At 48.3% G+C, this 26,484-nt stretch overlaps 1 protein-coding gene across 3 annotated transcripts in view; it reads right to left on the bottom strand.

The window, feature by feature from the left end:
• Positions 1 to 2,804: 2,804 nt before the first annotated feature.
• Positions 2,805 to 26,484, bottom strand: part of CFAP161 (cilia and flagella associated protein 161) — a 73,793-nt gene continuing 50,113 nt past the window's right edge. Inside the window, exons 5-12 of one of the 3 annotated variants that reach the window (XM_016125843.2) lie at positions 20,920 to 21,090; positions 19,612 to 19,701; positions 18,840 to 19,072; positions 17,771 to 17,855; positions 14,244 to 14,402; positions 13,046 to 13,119; positions 5,499 to 12,652; positions 2,805 to 4,509 (exon numbers count right to left, since the gene is read on the bottom strand). In XM_016125843.2, the coding sequence (XP_015981329.2) occupies positions 12,457 to 12,652; positions 13,046 to 13,119; positions 14,244 to 14,402; positions 17,771 to 17,855; positions 18,840 to 19,072; positions 19,612 to 19,701; positions 20,920 to 20,988 (906 nt within the window). In that variant the 5' untranslated portion in view covers positions 20,989 to 21,090 and the 3' untranslated portion in view covers positions 2,805 to 4,509; positions 5,499 to 12,456. Of the gene's footprint in view, positions 4,510 to 5,498; positions 14,403 to 17,770; positions 17,856 to 18,839; positions 19,073 to 19,611; positions 19,702 to 20,919; positions 21,091 to 26,484 lie in introns of those variants that run through there. The other 2 variants (XM_036231873.1, XM_016125852.2) reach the window with 2 other exon arrangements.

The following is a 26,484-nucleotide window of genomic DNA, read 5'->3' as shown; positions in this document are numbered from 1 at the left end:
CCGTGCTCTGAGCCTCCACACAAACGACCTGATAAAATCCAAACCTCTGAAAGGGGATGCAAGACTTCCATTGTGTAGCCTCCGCACAGCCTGCAGCCTCAGTGGAGCCCGCACTTGCCTCAAAGTCCCCGCTCCGTTGACGATGGAACCTGTGTCCGCTCCCAGCCGCTGCTTCTCACCCCCATGCCTTCGCACATGCTATTCCCCTCCTTCTGATCCAACTCACCCTTTAATTCTCAGCTTGGGCATCACCCTGATAAATCCCTCTTTGAGCGTCCCCCACCTGCAGTGACATGTGCCCCTTTCCCACACTGCGGAGGTTGTAGGGAAACTGAGGGCAGGAACTGGGTCTTATTCATCTCTGTGTTCCCTTATAACTCAGTAGCTGGCATACAATGAAAACTCAGTTTTCTGAACTAATAAAATAATGGCACTGAGGACTGAATGACTGGTACTTCCAGGTAATAAAACAGAACCTTTGGCAGGGAGAATGGCTGGAATGAGGTGGTGGGGGTGGGGGAGGACTGAAGTTTGGACAAAGTGAGTTTGGAGCATCTGTGGGTCCCAGCGAGCAGCAATGCCCGGTGGGCAAATGGGTGTAGACACTAGAAGTCCAGAGAGGCCCGGGCCAGGGGAAGGAACTAGAGCATCACCCATGTATAGAAACCAGCTGAAGCCGGGAGTTCAGACTGAAAATAATCTAGACATCACAGTCAGAGCTATGGGCTCAGGATGGAGCCCTGGGAAACCCCAACTTTTAGGGGACAAGAGATGGAGAAGATGGGCAACATCACGGCAAAGAAGACTAGAGAGAGATTAAAAATTAAGGAAGTTCCAATACAGAAGCCAAGGAAAAGGGAGGGTCCATTTTGTGTTTTGTTTAGTCTTCACTGGCTTTGGGACAAAACCAATAAACCCCGGGAACCTTTGACAAACTCATTTGGCCTCTCCCCTCCCTTGTTTTTCGGAGGGAAGAATAACTTTTGGTAGCCCTAGAATTAAACAGCTGTTATTTCTAGGGTGCTAAGGATGGGATTTGAGGGAGGGGGGAAGAGCAGAGGGATCTGGTCAACGAATTCCCCAAGCCTAGTGCTGATTTGTACAGCCCACAGCCCTCTTCCCATAAACTGAAATCCCTGAGCATTTGAACGAAAATATAATCCACGTGTTCATGATTCATTTGCACTTTATGTAAGCAAATGCTGGGCTGTAGCTGTTTGATGTCCAAGAGCCCATCTGAAGAATCTCTGCAGCCAGAAGTCATGAGTTGCCAAGGAAATGAAAAGGAGACAAACACTGGCTGGCCCCATCCACAGTCCGAGGCTGTCAGGAGAGAGTGAATGGTACAGCGTGGAAGACAGAGGCGTCCAATCCACCAGTTATTACATCAGATCCATGTTCCGTGTCTCAAGCTGCAGGCATCTGACACTAAACAAGAAACATGGACAACAGGCAGTGCCTAGGGAGCATTGCCATTTATGTAACTGTTTGGTTACTGTCAGACATTTAGACTATTTCTAATTTTGATATTATAAATACAGCTAAAACGAAAATCTTCATCCATAAATTTTGGCCCACATCTCTCACTATTTCCTGAGGGTACCCTTCCTGAAATAGAATTACTAGCTCAAAGAGGACAACCCTGTTGTAAAATTGCATTTCAGAAAAATTGCCCTGTTACCCTTTTACACACAGTGAAGGGTGCTATCTTTCTCACCACACCTTCCCAAGTATTGTACATCATCAATGAAATAATCCAAGGAAATATTAGAAAGATATTAAGGACATGTTTTCAAAGACTATTTTTACATAGCGTGGGAGACTATTACTACTCTAAATATAAAATTGTGTAACTGAATATCAATTGCATACAAGTATAAACTGTGACACAGATGTGATATATATATTCTATCAGTCAAAATACTGGTTTCAACTGTGGTAACCAAAAAATTAATCTCCAGATCTCAGTATTCTAACCCAATAGCAGCTTTCATCTCATTCACACAGTCTGACGCATGTCAGGCCACTCTCCAATGCAGCACTTTGCGAGGGTGACTCAGGGATCCAGGCTGTCTCCTTCTTGTAACTCCAGGGGAGACGACCCACAGTTCCAACCACCCAGCTCAAAGGCACCCAGCATCTGGTCCTCCTGGCCCAGAGGACTATCTTTCGAGAACAGGTACTGGTACACTTTTTCTTACAGGGCCAGAAAGTAAATATGTTCAGCTTGTGGGCCATGAAGTCTCTGTTGCAATTACTCAACTCTGCAACGGCAGCCCCCGGAGCAGTCACGGACACTCTGTGCGTGACGGACATGGCTGTGTCCCAATCAGACTTTATTTACAAAAGCAGGCACTGGGCTGGATTTCGCCAGTGGGCAGGAGTCTGCCAACTGCTGATCTATAAAAGTTCAAGTGAGGTGCCATCTCCTCACCGATGGGTACCGCAAGGATGGGACGACAGCCTTAACGTCTCATTCAAAGAGAAGGAAAATGGGAGACGCCAGCAGTCAGTGGTTCACAGAAACCCTGAAACCCTGGAGGCTGTTTCCCAACTCTGCTGACGGATGTCATGTCCTTCACCCTGCTCTTGGGAGGGCATACCTTGCCGGTTGCTCCCCAAGCGCACAGCTGAGTGGGTCCTTCTCTCTGCGTGGCTTCCCGGGCCACGTCTGAAGTGGGCTTTGACAAGTGCATGCTCCTTGGCAGGTATTTTCTCAGCCTGTTTGCTCCCTGCAAATGGCTGGGATCTCCGGGTCTTTATAGGGTTAAAGGTCTCAAATAAGCACAGGCTTTCCCAGAATCTTTTTTTTTTTTTTGGGCAGAGTGACTCTCAGTAGTCAGTCTTCCAGGAACCACACCCATTGTTCTTTCCAGACTTGGTTCCCAGATCTGCTTTCTTTCTTTATTCCATGCCCTAAGCTTTTTCCTTAATGAACACAGTGGCTACCTTGAGGCAACCTGCAGCAATCAGTGCAAAGTTCATCACCTTGAGAACTTACATAACCTTGATGCGCAGGTGTGAGAGCCACACCTTTCATTTGATTCTTGCTCCCATTCCAACTGCTCACACTGCCCCCACCCCCTCGATGTGGTATTTGCCTCTGGCCACTTGGAGTCTTCCTTACTCCCACAGATGACATGCCATCTAGAGGCAGTTAATTTTCCCACTCCCATTTCTGGCCTTTCTCCATCCCTCTCACTATTCTTGGACACTCGTCACTTTTCTTCTGCTCATCCCTTCCTGTGACACTTTGCTCAGCAAAGCCGGTAACAAGCAGCTCACTCCGCCAACGCCACGTCGCCTCCTCCCCTCACCAGTCCATGAGGAACCACATGTGCCTCTCAAGTTAGCACAGGCGACCAGTCTGGTAACCACGCAGCTGACACTCTGCAGCCTCGGACTCAGTTTCCTCCCTGCCAGCAGCCTAACCAGTATGTCCGTGCCACGGATTTTAAGTTCTGGCTGCAGCAGCATCTTATTATGTCCATTACTGATTTCTGAATCAATCAGAATAAGTTAGGCTATCTTATGATCACCAATTACCCCCAAATTCAGTGGTTTAAGACAGTGAGTCACCTGCTCACACGAAGTCTGATGTGAGTCTGACAGGGCTCTACAGCATACATAACATATGTCAAGGAAGCACACTGAAAATTACACACTAGGCCAACCTTCTACTAGGTTGGCCTTAACAGGGTGAAGTCTTCCTAATTCCAAAAGCATCCCAGAGCCCCTCCATCCTCTGTTCTCCTGTACTCCTGTTTATGGAATGGCAGCATTTGGACAGGATAGCAATATTTTAAAATAATTAATGTGCTTTTCTCGTTTGCATTTCTGTTCCATGCCTAGACCGTCTGAGGCATATGCCCAGCTGCAGATGAGACAAAAGACAAACGGGGGCCAGGAAGTGGGACGGCGAAGCAAGTCATTCAGCTTCTGACGCATCGCACAGAACCTGGGGTCTCCTGCCTCACTGCAGTCTTCTGAGCTGGACTGGCTGCATAGCAAGGACTTCCCGGTTGGTTTCTTTACCCGCAGTCTTCCCCAGCTTAGCACGGGTGCTAAATTTCTCAGTTTCTTCCGTAATATAGAGAAAATACCTCTGGCCTATGAGGGAGACTGTGATCGAAGGTGCCACCCTGGAGGAAGAGGGTGACATGAGAGAAGTAGAGAAACTGGACCCCACATGTCTGGTCCCAAAGGGCAGTGACAGCCAAGACTGGAGAGAGGGAAACGGGGTGAGATATACTGATCTTCAGGTTTTAAGGAAGTTGAGAAAAATGCTTTAGCCCAGTTCGAGCTGGACTCACCTCTCAGGTACAAGCACAGGGCGATCTACCACCTGCACAGCCCAGAGGGGAGTCCCGTCACGGTGAACTCAGGGGCGAGGACCAGAGACACAGGCCACGAGCTCAGCACCAGCAAGCACTTCTTGTGCTGTGCCCATGGTCAGGAAGTCCCAATCCGTCAGAGAAGCAGAAGATAGCTGAGGCTTTGGCTGGAGACCTACAGGGACAAAGTGGTCCATACCCAAAGGCATCAAGGCAGCCACAGAACCACTGAGAACTGAGACGACACCAGGTTGACCAGGAAGGACCATGAAGTCCAAACCAGGCCAAAGGAGAGACCAGGTCACTAACCACTCAGTCACTGACTGCCAGCGTCAGTGACCACAGAACATCCAGGGAGGGAGCTGGTCACCCCTCACAGGCACCAGTCCAGGTGCCCCCCAGAGCATGGTGTTCTTGCCTGCTGCCACACACATGCAGTAGGCCCTCAGTTGCCCCAGACACCACTGTGGGGTAGAAGAGGGCAGACAGGGGACGGGATGGGCAACAAAGAGTGAGGAGGGAAGGCAGGGGGGCGGGGGGGGAGGGAGAGACCAACCTACGAGTCGACGCCCTAATTGCCCTCATCCTTGACCTCCTTTCCCCCATCACAGGGCCTGTCTGCGTCCCGCCCGTGGCTCCTCTGTGGGTGCCCCTGCAAGCACCTGGGACCCTCCCACCCACTCCTGCGGCGGGACAGGCCAGCCAGGAAGCTGCGGACCAGCAGCAGCCCTTGCTCAGTGGCAGACAGGAGTAAAGGTAAAACATTCCTGAGTGCCCACCCTGGGGGGCAACTGAGGCTCATCCGTCTCCCAGGTTCCTCAGTAGGTTCCCAGTTGCCCCCAACAACATCTGCTTGATAAAGCGCCATCTACAGACTTCTCTCTCTTCCCTGCTTCTCGTGACCTCAAATAAACTGCACCCGATCTGTCTCAGGGTCTATTTCCGAGATAACCCAGAACAGTGCCCCCTCCCCCGGCCTGTTCCCCCTGTCCCTCCCCCTTGCCATCTATCTCCGGCATCTCCCTTCTGTTAAATGACCCTGACCTATAGGCTAAGCCTTCCCGGAAGAGGGGACACAGAACTAAGAGGCCTCCCCTGCCACCCTGCCACCCTGCCAGCCCCACACAGAGATCCAGTCTCAGTTCAGGGGGCTCCTACAAGCACCTGGCAAACCAAGCAGTATCCGGGTGAGGCAGGGCGAAGGGGTGGCGGCAGCTCCCAGCCCTGGCACTTCACTGCGAGGGTGGTGCTGCCTCCTGCCACCAGCTGGGGAGAGCACATCCAGGAGACGACAGCAGATGTCTGGTCCAAGTTCAACCTCCTCGCGTCGGCCAGCAGTGACACGGCAGACATTGCGGGGAGGGAGGAAGGGCGGAGGCTCTGGCCCAGCAGCTGGGGACAGCCACAGGAGACACCACCTCCACTCCCTCTGGGGGAGGAGGGCGGGATGGTGTTCATGTGTGCCCTGAGCGCAGTGCCAGTGTTCCGGGGTGGAGGCCTAGGAGGGTCAGCCTGTCGCACTCAGTGCCCCAGATGGAGCCCACAGCCCCGTGCCAGGCGGCCTGAAGGAGCTGCAGGACTCTGGATCTGTTAGAAAGGGCAGGCATGGGGCCCGGCTGGCTAAACCGCATACCTGGCCCCTCCAGGACTCACAAGGGCATCTCTGGTGTTCTCTCCACGAAGACTGGATGTGGCCCCAAATCCTGCTAAGCGCAGGGCTCCAGAACCTCTCTCCCGTCGACAGAGCTGGTACCACCTGTCTGGTCCCACGGGGACGGAGGCACCAGGGCAGCTGAGTGTGCTGGCTGAGGCGGCCGGTGGTGCTCCGGGACCTAACACTGCCTCCCACAGAGGAGCGCTGCCTAGGTCCCACGGTGGGCTCCAGGCGGCTCCCAGCCCTCCTCCACAGCCGCTGCGCCCTGAGGTGAGCGGCTCCCCTAACCATCTCCCTCCTACTCATCCCACCAGACACTCTGGCTGGCAGGTACAGCTCTAAACTACAGGCAGCATGCACAGCCACAGCCGCTCCCCACTGCGCATGGTGCCGTCACTCGGTCTCCACCCTACTGACTCGATTCAGTCCCACAAAGTGTTGGGAAGGCCTCTGCCCAGGGCGGGGGCACTGCTGCCGGGCTCCAGGCTGTCGCTCAGCCTAGGGTAGGCTCCTCTTCCTGTATCTTAGTTTCCCCTCCTGTCAAGTTCAGAGAACCACGGGACCCATCTCCCAGGCTATACATGGATTTGACTGTTTAATACACGAAAAAGTGCTTAGAACAGTGACTAGCAACTACTCAGTGCTTGTAAGCACCCCTTAAACGTTAGCTATGTCAATGGGGAGACTGTAGTCAGGCACCACAGACAGAGAATACAGAGCTACAGTGCAGAGTGACAAGTTCTGTGACAGAGGAAGTGCAATGCCGGGCGAGTCACGTCGCCTGTCGAGACTCTCATCACTTCACCTGTAAAATGTGGGGGCAGAAAGCCGGCACTCTGGCATGAGCACCAAGGGTGAGAGACTAAAATCACTCTTACGTAAACGCAACTTCTGTACTCGAAGAGCTCACAGGCACGTGGATGAGAGAGACGCTAAAAAACGAGAATGCAGCAATGCCAGGCGGCACCCAAGACACAGAGTCGCAGAGACCCCAATCCCGACGACGTGCTCGTCAACAGAGCTGGACAGGGTGCGGCCAGCTGAACACACAGTCACCATCTGCACAGCAAGTCCATGAGATGGGTGGTGTTTTAATTTTTCTTTTAACCTATGAGCAAATGGAGGGGGCTCAAAGAGGTGCAGTGACGTCCGAGGTCATGCAGCTAGGAAGTGACCGGCACCCCCACTGACTCGTCTGACCCCATGGCTGGGGCTCAGGACCGCTGTCCCCTCCTGCCTCTCTCAAATGTTTTCTCATTGCACTCACTCTTCTAACAAGTCTGAGAGGAAGCCAGTGAGTGACAAGGAGAGTAACTGAGGCCAGATGAGGAGCCAGACTCAGCAAGGCTGGTGAGCAGCCACTCCAACACCATGCTGCAGTCCCTTGGGGCAGCTTTGAGGCCCAGCATCCCCAGGCCTGGATTCCAAGTAGTTTCCTGGGGAGGACTCCAGGCCCCAGATGCAACATCCAGAAGGAGTCCCACAGGGGCAGTACTGGCACTGGAACTCCCCTTGGCACGGGCCCTCGGAACGCTGTTAAGGCCGCGCTCACATTTGCCTAACGCACTCTTTCTTTTATAAGGAGAAAAATGAACCGATACCCTGACCAAAGCGCTTTTATGGTTTTTCCTCTCTTAAAATGCACATTTTGAAAACTGGAAACTCCCTCACACTTTCAAACTAAGCTCAGCCGTTGAGCAATTGCAGGCGTTGACTTAAGGGTTTTACCAGTGACATCTTGTGGCCACCTTCAAGAAGTGCACGATCGAATCTGCAAGAGGGAGCCCAGACGCCTCCAGGAGACACCACCTGTGTGCGTCACCCCGGTATGTCCTCTCCCCTAAGGACTCAGCTGAGCACGGTGGCAGTCCCTGTCACCCAGAGCGGACTCAGGTACTGCCTCCGTCTTCCTGTGCCCAGGTATGTCCCTTCTCTGATCTCTTCTATCCCACCTGTAAAACGACCAACATGAGAGCAAATTTGCTCCGACACTGCAGCTCTGTCACTGCCTTCCCGTCAGAGGAAGGGAAAACAGCATCCCTGCTGTCTTCATCCGAACATGCCCAAAAATGCTTCCTGGACACCTGAATTCTTTTATCATTTCCAGTTCAAACCCTTCGCCTTATTTTTTCTAACGGGGTGTTTGTAGGTCTTCTCTCCCCCTTAAAACAGTGACTAGTAAGTGACTAGTCAGTGCTTGTAACCGCTCCATAAATGTTAGCTACGCCAATGGTGTTCCAACGCTGGAGACGCCACTCTGAAAGTGTCCCCACCCTTGGTACCTCATAGGCAGGCACCACAAAATTCTTCCTACATCAACCCCTGCCTCCCCCACATCATGGTGTCCCCCTTACCCCCCAGCAGTTAACAAAGCCATCCAGTCAGGCTCCCCTCAGGCCGAATTTCCACAATACCAACTGAATCGTTAGCAGATCTGTAAATGGGTCTACACGGTTATGCTTTACAATAAAGTGGCTCTTTTTCTTTTGGAAAGCTCCAGGTGCTATAGAGAGATGCTGAATGAATTTACTAAGGGGAAAAACAATATTTCTCCTATTTTTGCCTTTGGTTAGGGCAGGCAGAAAAAAATTACGTCATCTGCTAAAAGCCGTCAATCAGCAGTCCCTTGGGGCAGCCCTTGGAGCTGCCAACTGATCAGGGACAGAGACGACGCACATTTAACTTACTGCGACCTCTCCCCAGCTTAACCTTCCTTCCTGGTGCGTGGATGCTCCTGCTCAGACACACGGGGCTCCTCAGTGCCTGCTGAATTAATCACACAGGCCACACTCGGCCTCCTCTTCCACGCTCTCCCTTCCAACCACCCTGCTAGATGCCGCGGGCAGAGCCAACTTCGGCCTGCTCCCCAAACATACCCTGCACGTCCCCAAGCCCACGGCTTTGCCGACCCTTTTCTTTTCTCTCTCTAATAACAGGGATAACCTCTCCTCCTGCTTTAAGCATCATCTCCCCACCTGAAGACCTGAAAAAAGGAACATGGTTTTCCTCCCTGGGTCCCAGGGTCTAGCTCAGTACCTAGCACAGAGCAGTCAGTAAGGTCTGTTGGGTTCAGTCAAATGCATAAAGGTTTGCTGTGTGTGGGAGAGAATGCGGTCCACTCCCACGTGGGAACCAAGTGTGCTGATGGAGACAAAATCACTTCCTGGCTTGGACACGTACTTACCAGCCTCCTGTATAAAGGCGGAGGGAAAGCAGGAAGGCACGTGCACGCAGAGAGCACCTGCTCACACGCGAAAACACACTGTTCTCCTGGCAGCCCTTGACGGCCATCGTGCTCCCCGCTTCACCCACGATACACGGATTCTCAGACAGGCGACCTTCCCCAAGCTTGAAGTGGCCAGTCCAGGCTTGCTGGACTCCTGTAGGCGCCCCTGGCAGGAAGCTAAGGGTGCTACGCAATCCTAAAACTTTACTTGCGGCCATTGTCACTTAGCTGGGTTTTGGGTGGGGCCGACCAGCCCAGCTGACGGCGGCTGTGTGCCCAGGAGCGAGCTGTGGCTGCGCGCACACAACAGCAGCTTCCCTCAGAATCAGACCTCCCTGGGCGGCCAGCTTGGCCTCCCTGCACAGCACGCATCCTATGTGTGTCCTGCACTAGGGTCCACCTTTTCATCCTCGTGTTTTACCCCAGGCAAGGCGTGAAGGTACGCTCCCCACCCTCTCCGGCCCATCCCCTCCGGACGCTGCCTCAGTACTGAGACCCATCACTCTGCCAGGCCCCCTCTTATCTTCCTGCTGCTTCCCTAACAACCCTCCTGGGCAAAGGAAGAGCATGCTACATCCCTCCTAACACTCTGTGATGGTCGACCATCACCTTCGAGGTCAAACTCAAATTCAGTAACTGGACATCCGCAGCCAGCAGTGCAGCTTCTCTCGAGCATCACTGGGCACCAGACAGAACAAACTCCTGCTGCAGGCCACATTGCTGGGGCAGGGCCTGCGGGGTCCCCATGGGAACTAGCCTCAGCTCTGGCTGCTGAGCTGTAGGGTGGTCCCGGGGTCCCCTCCAGGGTGGTAGCAGGGTTGCCAGGGGCACCTCGGGAACCAGAGTCGGAGGGAGGCATCCAGCACCCTAACGCCCAGTGCAGCCTCGCTGCGTGCCCTCTGCATGTCGGCCCTGCACACAGCCCACGGTGAGCGTGCCCCTGCTGAGTCCCCAGCTCTCACCACCGCTGCCAGGCTGAGTCAGGGACAGCGAAGGGCCTCCTCTGCCTGGAATGAAGTCCTCCGGTTCCATAGCCGAGTGTCGTCTGAGGTCAGCTGTCTCTAGTCCTGGGCGTGAGTGAGCTCTTTGTTCCTCCACCAGGATCCTGGAGGGCTCCGTGCACAATCACACTGGTGGCTTCTTCTTCCCTCCCCCACCAGCAGGGTCTTTGCCTGGTTTCTCACTGTCCCCACCACCCTAGCAAGAGAACCGGCACATGGTGACTGATGAGTAAAACATTTGTTCAACTGAGCAAAACTGAGCATTAGGGCTGAGGAATTCTGTGTCCACAACTCAAGACACAACCATGCAGCAACACTGACAGTGGCATTTTCTGTGCAACCACCACCACCCACAGCACACGATGGCCTCCAGTTTGTCACTGTACATCCTTCCCTGTACGTTTTCAGCATCAGCTAGAAACACACACACACACACACACACACACACATTAATATTTATAAATTTTACTCATGCCTCTTAAATACTTATGTACACTAAAGCTACTGTTTTGGACAGTAGAAAATACACGTTAATGCATTTTAAAGTTAAAATGATATATGTAGAAATTCTAAACTTTCTCTTCATATCTCAATGGGCCATCTTGCATACCCCACTGGAGGCCCTGCTAATGTACAGCGTGCCCTCCCAGCACCATGCACAGGTGTACACGGTGACCCTGTCCTCGAGGGCCAATCTGCACAAAATTCTAGGTTCCAACCAATGACCAGAGCGGGTGCTAAAAGATTATCAGTATACCTGGAAGCTTCCTTAGGGATCACAAATTCTATGCTCTACAGAGAAAGTTAAAATAAGAAGGGAAAAACCCTCTCCACTCAGCATTCTCTGTGGGTGGCAAGTAAGATCTGGAGGACACAGTCAGTGGTGCTCGAAAGGCAGCCTCCCCCAGGGGACACTGAGCAATGTCTAGAGGCATTTTTTGTTGTCACAGGTAGAGTGTGCTACTGGCACCTAAGGGGTCGATGCCAGAGATGCCGCCAGCCATCGTCACACACACAGGACAGCCCCCACCAAGATGTGGAGAGCCCAGGACTGGGAACATTGTGTTGGAAGGTCTAGACGAGCTGACAGGTCCCGCTTCAGTGCCGCATTTACAAGCTGTGTGCCCCTAGGCGAATCACTTAACTTCTACAAGCCAGGGGGATGCCCACTGAGAAAGCCATTCCCCGAGTACTGGGGATCCCTCTTCCCTCCTCCACCTCCTGATGCACATCAGAGCTGTCTGAAGAGCACGGAACGAGCCCAGTGCCCAGGCTACACCTCACATGAGTAGATCGGAGTTTCTGCGCAGGCCTGGACATCAGTCATTGCCAAGTTCTCCAGGTAAAACCTGTGCCCAGCCAAGGATGGGAACTACCACCCGAATTCCTGCATAATTTGATGGCACCTGCCTAACTCCTTGAAGAGGGTCAATCCACACTGGCTTGAAGCTGCATCTGTTTAGAATGCATTTACATCACCTCTTGGCTTACTTTCTGCCTCTCAGTATATTTATATGCGAACGGGCCTTAGAGCTCACCTTTACCTTCACGCTGGTGGGCGGGGGGCGGGGGGGGGGGGTTGAGCATCTCTTCATCCCATTAGGACACATTACCCACCATAGGTACCCCGCAAAGAAGGAACAGATGAACAAATATATGGAAGGGTACATGTGCATTTTGTCAGGAACTTTCTGATCATGTGGGCACCACAACTAATGTGCCAGTTTCAAAGATAAAGGATGATAGACTACAGTTTAAAAACCATGACAAAATAATGCATGACTGGTCATGTGAAAGTCTCAATTCTCTTAAGGCAGACATTGAAACAAAAAAAGAACAACAGGAAACTGTTGAACTCCGAGGTAAGGCCATGGCTCACAGCTACACACTGGTGATTTTTTAGTACATTGTACTAAGTGAGGACCAAGGGTGGTGCCAAAAACGCAGTGTAGTCTAACAGCTTTATTACACAGACACAGGTTTAAAAGGTAGTGCACTGCCCTACAGAAGCTGCTGCCACACAGGATCTAAGTATAGGAGCTGAGTTCCTCAGAATTTCTGAGCTACTCGCCAGAGCTAGGTTCTTCTGCATCCCAGGCCCCCAACCACCACTAATTCAATAATCTTCTTTGTTTCAATACAGCGTTCAGAGTTCTCTGCTTTCCTTAAAACCAGCTTGAGGCATAACCAAGATCGTTGATTTCTTGAAAAGCCACATTGGCCGTAGGCGCACCTGGTGTGTCACTGGGCCCCCGGGTCAGTCGCCTGCTCCAGGGCGCAGGTGTCCTCCACTGGCGGTTTGGGCAGGTGCAGCATGGTGGGCGAGTCCTGCCTGGGGCTTCCCGTCACCAACACCCAGTGGTTCCTGGGCTTTTCCACTCTGTGTGAATCCAGGTGTGTGTGAGCAGCAACCTCGGCTTCCTTTCCAAAATAGGTACTGAAGCAGGAAGGAATGAACACAGACTGGAAATGGACAAAGGCCCTGGGCAAGCTGTCCCTTTCACCTCGAACGCACCCAACTCAGCAGACTGCTACGTAAAGCCCCTGGGGATCTCTAGAACACAGCGTGGCTGCCGGGGCAGTCCCACCCTATTCAGGCAAGGATAGAGAGCGTGGACTCCAGTGTGGCTGACATCCTCTTGCTGCCGAAGGACTTGTATAACAGAAGGGGCTCTAACAGGACTTTTTACACCATCGAAGTTCTACGTGACAATATTTCATCAAAGGACTGTTTTTGTGTGTTGCCACACTCCTTAAATGGAGCTTCTTTGCTTATACTCACAACCCCTCCCCCCCACATGGCATTTTGCTGCACCCTGCACCACAATACCTTAAAAAAAGATGCCGGTGGGCTGCCAGTCCCCGATTCGTGTGGCAGTGATTGATGAGAATTTTTACATTTGCCTTTAAAGATACAGAAGGTCTGTTATTTGTGTTACAAGTTAAGGCCTTTGATTTCCTATAAGCAAAAAAGTGTAGCTATACCATATATATACACACACACATATATGTACACACACACACACACACTCTCTCTCTCTCTCTCTCTCTCTCTCTCTCTCTCTCTCTCTCTCTCTCTCTCTCTCAGGATTTCTGCGCAGGCCTGGACATCAGTCATTGCCAAGTTCTCCAGGTAAGTCCTATGCCAACCAAGGACAGGAGCCACCACCCTAATTCCCGCAGTCTGGCAAAGGCCAGCTGAAGAGAAGTAATCTGTCGGGCGAGTGTTGCTGAGGACCTTGAGTCCACAGTCCAAGTTGGGAGAGGGGCCCGTGCCCCGGGCCACTGCAGAGCTCGGGTGGCTGGGGAGCACATTGTGTCTGTGGATTCAGAGTGACCTGTTACTGAGGTTTCCTCCTAAACAGCCACCTTGGCTGGCCACACTTTAAACCATTCCACGCTTTAAGTCCACACTCCCCATAACTTCAAACGCCTCACTCTCCTTCACCGCCGGGTGCCTGGGAGTGAAGAGCAAGGTCTCCTGGCCAGAATAGCTCTGTGCCCACCAAGCTGCTGCCCATCAGGACCGCACCTCAGCCCTGCCCGCAGAGCCCCGGGTGCTGAGAAAACACCCGGCATGAGAACAGAAATGTGCTACCTGTGGGACCCCGTGTTCTCCTGTGTGGCTGTTGTATCTCCTTCACCTCCCCAGTCTCTTTAGCAGAGAGGACTTAACAGAGGCCCAGAAGGAAGCGGTGTCATCATCCTTCCAACCTCAGGTCAGGGGTTTTCAGCCTGGTCTCAGGAAGGGCCTAGTCCCCAGGATTTTCATAAAGCACCACAGACAATTCTATGGTGCAGCCAGAGTTGAGAAACACCAGTGCAAGTTGCTGCCACAAAGCAAAATAATTCTTCCAAGCCTGGCATACAGATGAAGTAAAAGAGGAAGAGACAGACAAAGACCAAGTCCAGAGGCCTGGGGCCATGACAAGCCTCCATCCGCAGGCGGGAGGGCACTGCCCGCATGCTCCACCATGCTTTCCCCCCATGCTGTCCCCCTATGCTGCCTCACTGGGTCGGGAACTCACCGGGACAGGGAAGCCTTCATACTCCAGGCGCAGCTGGGGGTCAGGGAGGGCGGCCTGCCAGCAGTTCAGGTAGGAGACCTCATCCGTCAGGTACACTTCCTGCAGCCAAGACCTCTTAGATGACTTCAGTAGGGTCCTGTGGTCACTTGATAAATATAACTGAAAATGACAGAAAGCAGATGAGCCACGTTACAGTACTTGAAAAGCTGAGAAATAGCAAGCAACTAGTTGGCTGGATGTCGTGTTCAAAAGCAGTTTTCAAAACCCTGTTCTTACCAATTGTATGCGAACGCTCAGTTTTTCTCCACCTTAAAAATACCACCTCAGGTCCCAAATCACCTCAAACTGCTATTCCTTCCTTGGGACACCAGAAGCAACCTCCCTCTCTCATCTCATGTCCTCTTTTTCAGGGCACGGTGCCTATATCAGCATCTAACTTGTGATTAAACAATGCTGCATTAAGCTCACTGCAGGAAGGGATGTGCTCTTACAATCAACATCCCACAGTCGACTTTCATTCCTGGGGGCAGGGAGAGAACTACCCCTCTGGAATAGATGTCCATACCTGGAGTTTATTTAAGCAGCTATCTGGCATCTGGCTGCCTGTGACTTTGCCAAGAACTACCCTATCCTGCTGCTAGTCCGAAATGTTGATTTCTTGTTAGGAGCTCTTTACCCATTCACCTTCCCCCTGAACCTGGAGGTCATTTCTGCCTATTTTGATAGGTTTTCATAGGCTAAGCTAGGCCATGAGGTGCTATGGAGAAATCAAAAACGACTTGCTGTCCCCAGGAAGTTTCCTGACTCAAAGGATGAACGACCGAGCAGAGATGTGGGAAGTGCCTGTTAGCCTGTGTGCGTGTGGCTGTGAGCGAGGATGCGCAGGGCGGCAGGGGGCAGGGGCAGGAGCGCATGGTCGCCAAGGCCTGTGTGGGCCTGGATGCAGCTACTGGCCCTGGGGTGAAAGGCAGCCAAAGTGCATTATGAACAGGGTGCCTTGGGACATGATGACAAGCTGGATGTGGGCAGGAAGAGGCGATGGCTCCGAGAAGCACTGTAGCTCTGTCCCTGGGTGATGGGCAGAATGACAGTGCACTCAGAGCAACCAAAAGACTCAGTCTTCAAAAGGCAAAGCACATCTATCTCAAACCACAAACTGCCTTGTTAATGCAAAAAAAAAAAAAAAAGTGATAATAAATCAGGAGCAAATCCAGAAGGCCACTGTCACCAGATTGATGAATGCCTCAGAATTCCTTGCTAAGTCATAAACAAGAACGGAAATGAGAGGTATGAGAATTTTGAGAAGAGATTAAATTGTCATCATTTGAAGATGAAATGACTGTCTACCTAGAAGTCACGAGAATCAACTGAAAAACTATTCAAATTATAAGAGGAAGTGATGTCATCAAAGATGAAGATAAAAATCCATGGCATTCTAATATTTTGTGGCAACTATCATAAGGACCTCCCTACAACAGCATCTAAAATAGAAGACACAAGGGACAACCTTAACGAGACTGGGGTCAGATCCATGTGAGGAAAACCACACAGCCTTATGGAGAGATCCAAGAGAGAAGTGAATAAATGGAGAAACATCTCAGAAAAGTAAATATTATAAAGTGACTAAACATGGGAATTTACTTAATTTTACAATGTCAATCAAAATACCAAGTGATGTTTTTCCCCACAGGGACAGAGGAACATGAAAAAAAATTATTATATTTAAGTGAAAGATTAATTCTTAATTCAGAAAAGAAGTGTGATGGGAAGAAACTAGCCCTACAAGCTGTCAAAGTATATTCTAAAGCTATAGTTCTAGGATAAAAAGAGACAACTCCAGTTCAAAGGATCAAAACACGAATTTCAGAAAGAACGTGCAGTGTATAGAACAACTCTATGTATGCTAATGAGGTGGCATGTGTCAGCGAAGAAAGGAATAGTCAAGACATAACACAGAAACAACTCACTGGTCCTTTGGGGGAAATGTAGATGTTCACATAAAACCCCTTCTCAAAATAAATCCCCGATGGACTAAAGAATAAACTTAAGCAAAAGTTTAACTTTAGACATTTTGAAGTTAATACAAGTTTTGTGTGTGTGTGTGTGTGTGTGTGTGTGGTTTTTTTTATCATATCTTTGGAGCAGACTTTAAAGCTCTGAGCAATGGAAATTACAAAGAAAAACACTGATAGATTTTACTCGAAGATATATTAGAGCAACTATAATTTAAGAGCCAAGCACCAAACGGGAGGAAATACTGGCAACAAACATGATGGAATTTTATGGTCTGTGGAAGAGCAGATGTGTAAACCCAAACCAATCATCAGGCAAAGAACATATCATTTACAGGATAGAGAAGGAAAAGAAAGAAGAGAGAAAGAAGGAAAAAAAAAAAGAAAGAAAGAAATGGTATCTAAATGTTGCGGTCCTTGTAATTTTCCTTGCATGTGAAGCCTGTCCTCCCCACTTACAGAGGAACTTATATAAGCCCAAGTGTTGCAGTGCCAGTCTCTGGGTGAGAAAGACAGTGACAATTCACCTCCCTGCTTCCTTCAAGTTCTACGTTTGTGATCGGCTGCCGTTCACCATCTACGGTGTGCCACAGTTCAGCCGCTAGCATTGACTTTTCTTAGTGGAAAAAAAAATAACAGTAGTGCCACTTCATACAATGATGGACTCTTTGATTCAGAGAAAAATGTTACATGGTGCCAGCTCTGTCCCTTAGTAGGTGAGTGACTTGGAGCAAAGTCACTTACCCTCATTGTGTCTCAGGTTCCCTAGAAGTAAAATAAGGGTAAAATAGCCTCTACTTCAGACTTGTTTGGAGGAATAAATGAATTAATATATGTGAAGTAGTTAAGCATGTAGTACGGTGTAATAATCCCCATTTTATAGATGAAAAAGACTCAAAAAGGTTAAATAACTTGCCCAAAGTCCCATCCCATAGGTATGCACCTCAGCTAAAATTTAACCCACATTTATCTGGTTCTGTTACACCTCCTAGTTCCCCATGCAGAGGTAGAGATCAAAGATACATGCTGATTTATGCAAACTTGAGCATCTCATATTGTTCTCTTATAGTAGAAGTTTGACAATGAAAAGTCAAAAAAAAAAAAAAACCCCAAAAAACAAATAAAAAAAACAAACAAAAAAAAGTTGCCAGATGACATACACTGTCAGCATTGGTGACATTAAACAGATGTCACATCATTATTACATAATCCTATCATTTAGCTTACAGGTGGAGGTGGTAGAAATTTTTGCTTTTTGCCAGCTGCATTGCAAAAAGGTTTTTCTCCTTTATTCTTTAGCTTTTAAGGGTGTGGTTTGTTTGTTTTTTTAATTCGCAAAGTTAGAAAAAAAAGAATTGGCCTAAAATTGCCTGTGTAAAGCTGCAGTCTGGACTCATAATCATCAGAGACGGAGCGTGTGCCTGCACAGTCTTCTGTGCACTTCAGCGGGTGTCCATTGGCCCACATGGAAACAAAATGACAGGTCCCAAACAGACACGCAACATGACTACTCACCATGATGTCTTCAAATCCCCCCGTTATCCCGAGGCGAAAGTTCTGCCCATATCTCAGGACTTGACCGACGGCCTCGCTGTCCGCACTGTCAGGGGAGAACAAGAACTGTGGGGAGTCTCTGCGTCAGGATCATTCTACAACTCTATTTCTGTGTGTATATAGCTCTAATTTTCTTGATGGTGAATGTTTATGCATCATACCTGAATTAAATCCCTACACGAAAGGTCTTTTCTTTTGGCCTTCAAATCTAGACAGCCGCCTACCTACCCTGGCCTCCCACACAGTGAGAGCAAGTGTGTTCCCACTGCCAGCCCCGAGTGGAGTGGTGGAGCACGGCACGCTGCCCGAACTGAGCAGCTGGGTCAGGCACAGGGTCGCCTTCAGCTGGGGCCAAGCTGACACACTGTAGATGCTGAACACAGTCTGCCCTCGTGGCTCTCCGGCAAGCACAAGCTGTCTGCATGTGAACTGTCTGCATTCAGAGTCTAAACTGAAGACCTGCAGGGCTGGCTATGTTCCTCTGTAATAGAAACATGGCCATCACAATTTAGTAACAAAGTAAAAACAATATTTTTAATTGTGATTATGGCTCTAAGTGCCCATTTTCAACATCTCCTGAAGTACATTTATAGTGGACAATGAATTTTAAAACAGCAAATCCCCATGTGATGTCACTTTGCATTAAACTACACAGTTCTGGAATAAAAATAACATAGCAACATTAAAAACAACAGAAGCAGTCATATGAGCTCCAGGCATTCTGAAATGTTATTGGAAAAACCCACTACGTTTCCAGACAAATACATGAATGATTACTGGATCCAGTGCCTTTGAATTAAGCATCTTGAATTGAACACAAATTACCTATTATCCTGATGTTTAAGATAAAGGGATTATGAACGTCCCTTGAAAATAACTCTTGAAATGAAAAAGCAAAGATGGGAGCCACAGAGAATGTCGATGGAACCTCTGCCTCCGGTCAGCCCTGCTCCAATTCCAGGCATCCTTAAGCTCCAAGTGAGAACAGACTTTGATGGTGAAAATGAGCTGACAATTAAATTGTCTTTACCTCAAAATGGTAAACGTGTTTCTGCCAACAGGGATCTTGGTTGGCGCTGCACTCAGGCCACAGGGCACCTCAAATTTGTCACTCAGATGGGCTCTAATCTCATCTGGAGTCAAACATAGGCTCAGGTCCCCACGGAGAAACAGATCAGCTTCTACCTCAGGATGGTCCAGATTCACAAGCATCACTTTGTCGCCATTGTGAACGTATCCGTCCTCAGTGATGGAAAGCTGCATCTGCAGTTTAAACAGGGGTTTCCTAATACACCGTGCAACCCCGAACACCAGTGTCCAAGCCACTGCAGACAGATCTTCTCTCCTACTGGGACTGAAACCCATCTCAATAAGGGGTTCACTGGGATCCCCTAAAACCCAAATCTCTTTTTTCCTGCGACCAACCCACTCCTACTGTGCTAAATCGAAGCCCCTAATAATCCCAAATGAAGTAAAATGAAACTGATGAAAAATCACCTAGGTTAAGTTCATTATTAATTTATTCTACATTCATTGAAAATTTGAGCACTAACTAAGGGGTGCTTTACTAATGCATTAATCTACTTATTTCTTACTTTAGAAAATGCAGGTAAACATAATTTAACAAACTTCTCTTATGTGTCTGAAACCTTAGGGAATTTTTAACATTGCAGTTTTCAGATCTAAACAGAAAAACTGGTATTTTCCAACTTTGAACTCATTTATGGAATTTTCACTTGCTTAACATAAACTCACACTTAATTTGACAAAATTTTGAAAACGCTGTCTGAATTTAAAATTACCGGTCTCAAAAGACACTCTTTTAGTCTTCTATTTCTCTGTATGAGAAGCTGTCCCTTATCTCTCTTCTCTAAGAAGTCTTTCATGAGCTCCTGGTGAAAGAGAAAATGATATATACAATGGAATATCACTCGGCCATAAGAAGAGATGAAATACTGCAATTTGCAACAACATAATGGACCTCAAGATAATCATGCTAAGTAAAATAAGCCAGACAGAAAAAGTTGAAAATCACATGATATCACTCTTTGTGAGATATAAACCTAAAAGCAACAAACAAACAGGACAGACTCATGGATATGGACAATAGACTAGCGGTTACGAGAGGGTAGCGGGGAGAGGAGAGGTAGATGGGGTAAAAGGGGTCAAATATGTGGTGTCAGAAAGAAATCTAACTATGGGAGATGAACACAGAATGTAAATACATATGTGCCTTAATGTTAAAATGTACACCTGAGACTTACCGGATTTCGTTAACCAATGTCACCATAAAAAAATAATTAAATTTATTAAGAAAAAAAAGAGAAAATGGTTGAAACCCAAAGGGCCAACAGCAGTCCTAACTAATACAGATTCTAGTAGCTTTTAGGTCAGAACCACGTCAAGCTGAAAAAGCAAAATCTGAGAACTGAATAAAAATGTGAGCATCATGATAGTGGAAAATTTCTTAGCATTACTTTCACATTTTTATTTCATTGCAGAATACTTATTTCATTGCAGAACATGAGAAAGGTGGAAAAAGGAAACATCACTTACAATTACTTCAGCCAGTGTCAATCATGATTAACACTGAAAGTTCACCCACCAAGTCCCCTCACCAGGGCCTTGTTAAAACCACCAAAGGAGAACTCAAAGCAGCGAATGCAAGGTCAGTAACGGGGAAACCACGGGACACGCAGGAGGGTCTGTGTAACAGGGTGGGGCATGAGGAGGGCAAGTATTTCTGTTTAGAACCTGCCCGCCCATCCTCCTCACCCAGACACAGCTTCTGGGGCTGTTTAAGTCTCCACCAAACAGAGGAACTCGGTGGAGCCCTAGACTAAGAGGGAGGCACAGGCTAGGGGCTTTTGAAAGCCAAGACACCCACTTTGGGAGGCCAAAGGACCCGAGCAAAGAGTAGAAGGGCATAGGCCTGGGTTAGCTGGACCGCAGGCGAGATTGCCCCCTGGTCAGAGAAGAGGGAGATTGTAGGAGAACTTGGTGAGTGCTAGAAGGGAGGCTTGGGGTACTCAAAGGCGGGCAGGACTTGTGGAGGGCGTGCGGGTGCTCCTAGGCACCCAGGGAGGGGCATCCGGCCACATCTTCCGCACCTCCTCCAGGTAGACGTCCTCGTTCCAGTTGCCCATCCGGACTCCGGGGCCGTACAAGTTCTGCGCCATCGTCCCGGCTCTCCCCGTGAACAGGCCTTCCCTGGCTGCTGCCGGTTAGCGTCCCCGTAGCCATGACGACCTGGCCCCCTGTGATTGGCCAAGGTCCAGATCCTGCTGGCCAATGAGAGATAGCTCATGAGTTGCCCAGGGCCCAGGTGGCCCCATCCCAGCATCTGCAGACTGCCCACCCTGCCCCACTGCCACGGCTTAGAGGTCCTGGTGTTTAATTGCAAAGTAGGAGAAAGGAGAAGCTGGAGCTTACACACCTCACAGTCCTAACTGCTCTGTAGAGAAAAATGTAAAACTTTTTGTTTTAGAATCTAAACGAGAACTGCTGTAAAAGTAGAGTTCTCCTTACTTGTTAAGACAGCAAAGAGGAGCTTTTTAAATGGAAGCACAGCCTGCTTGCAGCCTATTTTTATAATCAGCAGCTGCCCCACCAGTCTCTCCCTGATCATAAAACAGTACATGCTCAATGCAGAAATTTGGAAGCCAAAATAGCATAGCAGGAAGAGGGGGCAGGAGCGCTACTCAGGATTTCACTGCCTCAAAAGCAAGAAATATCATGTTAGCATATTTCCATTTATATGTTTCTGACTTGGTCCATATTTTTATGGACTCTACAGCATTTCTCCTCTCCTTCCCCAGTCTCCAAGTGCAAGGACAAGCCTATGATTTACATTGCTCTCAATAAAACTGGAATATGCTGGTGCCAACATCTGTTAAACACAGTATTTCATGACTAAGAGATATAAACAACTACTGTAGGTCTGCCTGGAGCTTTGCTGATTAAAGGTGGTCACTAATTCACCTTTGCTTCAGTCTACTCAGGACAGAAATGAAAGACCCGGGACCCTTCCTCCCTTCAGCAACCCCAGCCTAAAAGAGAAGGTGATCCACAAAAACACACCACCTCAGGGGGGAAAACGTGAGAGCAACTGAAGAGGATGAAGAGCCAGGAAGGGGATGAAGGAAGCCCTGCTTCTGCCTGGGGGCTGTGAGAATGAGAATGAAGATGAAGGGGTGGTGATTTGGGGTGGGTTGCTGAACTTAAGGGTCTGACTGCAGGCTGCAGCATGGGACACAAGTTTGGGAATGTTCTCGCACACCTGTGAATCCACCAGCTCTGTCAACACAGAACCATATTCTAGGATACCTCAAAAGGATAAATGAAGAAAGAAGGTAGATATTATATCACTGACTACATTTGACAAATTAAGAAACCGAGGCTCAAAGATGTTAGAGGCTTATCCAAGTTCAAACTGCTAAAAGTTGCTCAAAGCACGGAATCAACCCAGAGTTTCTGACTCTGAAGTCCGTGGTGTTTTTTTCTCTTTAAGTATTTCCATATTTCCTGTAAGATCAGGAATATGATAAGGCATCTCTGGTTTCCACATGATTTAGTAAGGTTTTTAACATTTGATTATTACTCGGTAAATATTTACACCAATAATCTTTACAGCTTTGCTCTCACCTACTTTTTTAGCACTAATGTTGTCAAGTTTATTACACTTCTGCATGTTCTAGGTGCACTGATATAAATGTATGCAATTGCTTCTAAAATCACTCAGGAGAAAAAATACACAATATACAAAATACTGTTTTTTAATTACATACATAATTATCTTTGCTGGTGCTCTTTTGTTTTTTCATGTGGATGCAAATTACAGCCTGGTATTACCTGCTTTCAACCTGAAAAGCTACTTTGGTTTTCCTTATAAAAAGGTCTGCTAGCAACACGTTCTTTCAGTTTTCACTTATCTGCTTATTTCACCTTCATTTTTGTAAGACATTTTTACTGGATATAAGACTCTCGGTTACAGTTTTTTCTCTTAACACTTAAATATGCCATCCTCTTGCCCTCTAGCTTCCGTGTCTCTCAGAGAAGTCAACTCTTAACCTTAGTGGGGTTCCCTTGCAAGTCTACTAACTGTCTTGCATGTGCTTTTGCTGCTTTTAAGACGCTCTCCTTATGTCTGTCATCATTTTGACTATGGTCTGAATGGCAACCTCCTTCCATTTATCATACTTGGAATCTGATGAGTTTCCTGGTCGCATAGATTAATGTTTTTTTCCCATCAAATTTGGGACTTGCCATTATTTCTTGTAATACTTTTTCTGCTTCTGTCCATCTCTCTCTTCTCCTTCTGGTACTCCTATGTGTACAATGCGTATACACTAGTTCACTTAACAATGCCCTCATTTCTCTAAGGCTGTATACATTTTTATTTTTTTCCTCTCTGTTCTTCAAATTGCATGATTTCTGTTGATTGATCTTCAAATTTGTTCATTTATTCCTCTGACATCTTAAATCTATGACTCCATCTGTCTAGTGAATTTTTCATTTTGGTTATGATACTTCTCAACTCCAGAATCTACAGTGGTTTCTTTTTTTTTTTTTAATCATCTCTTTAGTGATATATTTGCTGGGACACTGCATTATAGCCTCCCTAAATCTTTTAATCATGGTTTCCCTCAGATCTTTGAACATATTTATAACGACTGCTTTGAAGCACTTGTCTGCCATGTCCAAAATTTGGGTCTTCCCAAAGCCTGTCTTTTCCCATTTCTTTGTTGGCTTCATAAATTTCTATTGAAAACTAAGCATTGTAGATAATCTATTGTAGTGACTCTGTGTACAGATTCTCCACCCCCGGTGCCTGTTGTTGTCTGCCTGTCTGTTTCGTGACCCTAGCTGGACGAGTTAAGTGAGATCTAGGCCCCATAGTGTGTAGCCCTCTGATGTCACCCTTCAGGGGTGCATCCATGAACATGTAGAGAGAGTCCCCTGACTCTCTAAATGAAACCTACCATAAACAACATAACATAAAAAAGGATCTCACTACTTACAATGCAGGTGGATTTAAAATTCAGGTGATAACAGAACTATAAATCAATATGCAAGGAGGTTTTTATAGAAGCGTGTTTTACAAATTTTTACTTTCATTTCTGAAAATGTTAAAATGTTCAATTTATTATAAAGAATTTTAAATTTATATTCCTCAAAATCCTCAAAGTTAAGATTAAAACAGAAATGCACTCACACATTGCTGATGGCTGAATGATTTACTCAGTTCTTATTTAGAAATATCTCCTTGAAATCAGGCCCCCATTCCCTCCACATTATAGTTACTATTACTTTGACATAAACCAGGTATACACTGGAAAACTTATTTGCTATTTTTTTTCCTGACTTGATGAGGCTCTTGGAAACATCTAATTGGCGGCTTTTATTACTTACTTGTGAAACATCTGGCAGGAAAAGCCAAAGAAATACTTGGACAGAATCATTTTCAGAAAAGAGAAGTGGAACAAAGTTCACATATTGGGAAAGAGAAATGAGAGGCATAACATTAGGAGCAAGGAACTTCCAGGGTGCTGAGAGTGAGTTTTAAAGTCCTCAGCGGATGACAAATGTGATAGGTCATCACAGAGCTAAGAAAAAAGTGGGACTAAAGTCTCCCTTTCACTGAGCTGTGCAACTTTTTCTGTCTCGGAGCCTCAGTAACTTCACTGATAAAAACGGGTTAAGGGTGATGTCACTGACAGCTCTCTAGGAGGCATTTCTGAAATGCTGTGTGACGTGTAAATCGACAGGGAGGGGAGGAGTTCTGCTGTCCACACATCTGACAAATGCTGGCTGAACAGGCTTCCTACAGAAGGCCTCCTAGAGCCTTGAACATAAGGGCACACACCATGTACCTACAAAAGGATGACAACACGTACAGCATTGCCCCAGCTAAGTTCAATGTGAATCCCTTTATAAAGAATCATCTCATAAGACCAGTATTTTAAGAAACACTGACTCAGCGTCTGTGAGGCTCATGTGACATGATATGAAAACCAGGTAGGATTTGGACAAGCAGACAAAAGAACCAAGGTAAGCACCTTCCAGAGAAGGAAGCAGGATGAGGCAGGGCATGGAAGCAGAGACACCAGGACTATCTTGAGGGCCAGAATGGGACACAGGGCAACAAGAGAGTGGGGAGGGAAGGACAAAGGGCCTGTATCAAAGCGAGAACTGTGTGTTCTCTTCTGTAAGGAGCAAAGAGCCGTCAAAGTGTCTGAAGAGGACACTGACAAAGGGCAGAGCAGAGTCTCGGAATTTTGCTGGGGCTACAGGTGGCGGCATGGATTTCGGGCAGGCAGGCTAGGGTGGGGGGCAGGAAGCCGGCTAAGAGACAGCCTGGGGAGGTGATGGGTGTGCCTGAGTAAGGTGGAGGCAGTGGGGATAGAGAGGGAGAAAGGAATGAGAAAAGCACCAGTACTGTCAGCACAGTCAGCTCCCGGAAAACGATGATTCTATTGTTCATTCAACCAGGATTTCACTGTATTCCAAACACTGTGTTCAGTATCCAGGAACAGGGATAAGAGAATCATGGGCAAGTCAGAGAGAGGAAACAACTTTGAACTACTACACGTGAGGCATGGGGCCAAAGGGTCAATGCAGGGGAGACCTCTCCGAAAGGATATCCGCAAATGTTTTCCCACTAAATAACAGTCCTTGGATAAGGCGGGCAGGGCACTGGCAGTCTTGAAAGGATTATTTAATCATTTTGTAAGGCCCGCCCATTCCCCACCTCTCCAAGGACTAGAGTAAGGTGATGTCTGACCAGAAAAGGGTCTCCTGGTCTTCTCTGTCTCAGTCTGCTTGCCCTTCTGGTTGCAACAGACCCCTGGGAACAAAACCACCAATGGCGCACTTCTGATTCTCGTTGGCCAGATGCAATCACCAGAGCCCAGCATTCACCCCTGGCACAGACCGTGGGACTAAGTTCTCTCAGGCACTCTTTTCTGCCCTTGGCAGTCCTGCCACCAACCGTCAGGGCCCTCCATCTAAGCTGACCTCAAGTGATATGCTCACGCGTACTCTGAAGTCCTGACAGCATAAGAAGTTTCCCTCTTTTCACAATCCCCACTGACTCCTGAGGAGCGTGGATTCTGTTAGGAAGAAGCCCATCTGCTCTACTGGGCTCCCTGGTGGTTTGGAAATGCCAGGGTGGACTGGGTGGCGGGAGCTAGGGAGAGCCAAATGGCGCCCCCTACTCCCATGGAGCAGTGTGCTCTGCAGGAGTGGCCAGCACCCAGAGCAGAAGCTTCCTGCGGAGGACGCAGGGCTTGCCACAGCGTGAAGGCGGCAGGCTCCCAGCCGCCTCCTCCAGGTCTCAGACAGAGGGAGGCTCACTAACTGATATTTAGGCTGTAGGACTGTCATTCAGTCCCATAAAATCACCAGAAATTTACTTTTAACTCCCTCCCCCTTTTTCCAACGAAAGCAAGAAAGAACCCAATCACATAAAACAGATAGACAGAAAGGTGTGACCTAATGGTGAGGCCCAAACGCCCACCCTGAGAGAGCACGGTGTGGAGAGCACCGATAGGGTGTGCCCGAGGCCTGACCTCACCTCACCAGGGAGGAAGCAAGACTACGGAGTGTGGTGGGCCCTGCAGTACCAAGAGCTCTCTGCTAGGAAAGCGGCAGCTGGAGGAAACCTCACCCACCTC

The sequence above is a fragment of the Rousettus aegyptiacus genome, unplaced genomic scaffold, assembly GCF_014176215.1.
Source record: "Rousettus aegyptiacus isolate mRouAeg1 unplaced genomic scaffold, mRouAeg1.p scaffold_m13_p_14, whole genome shotgun sequence".
NCBI lineage: Eukaryota > Metazoa > Chordata > Mammalia > Chiroptera > Pteropodidae > Rousettus > Rousettus aegyptiacus.
The sequence above is the reverse complement of the archived record's forward strand: the minus strand, read 5'-3'. Positions and strand labels throughout refer to the sequence as shown.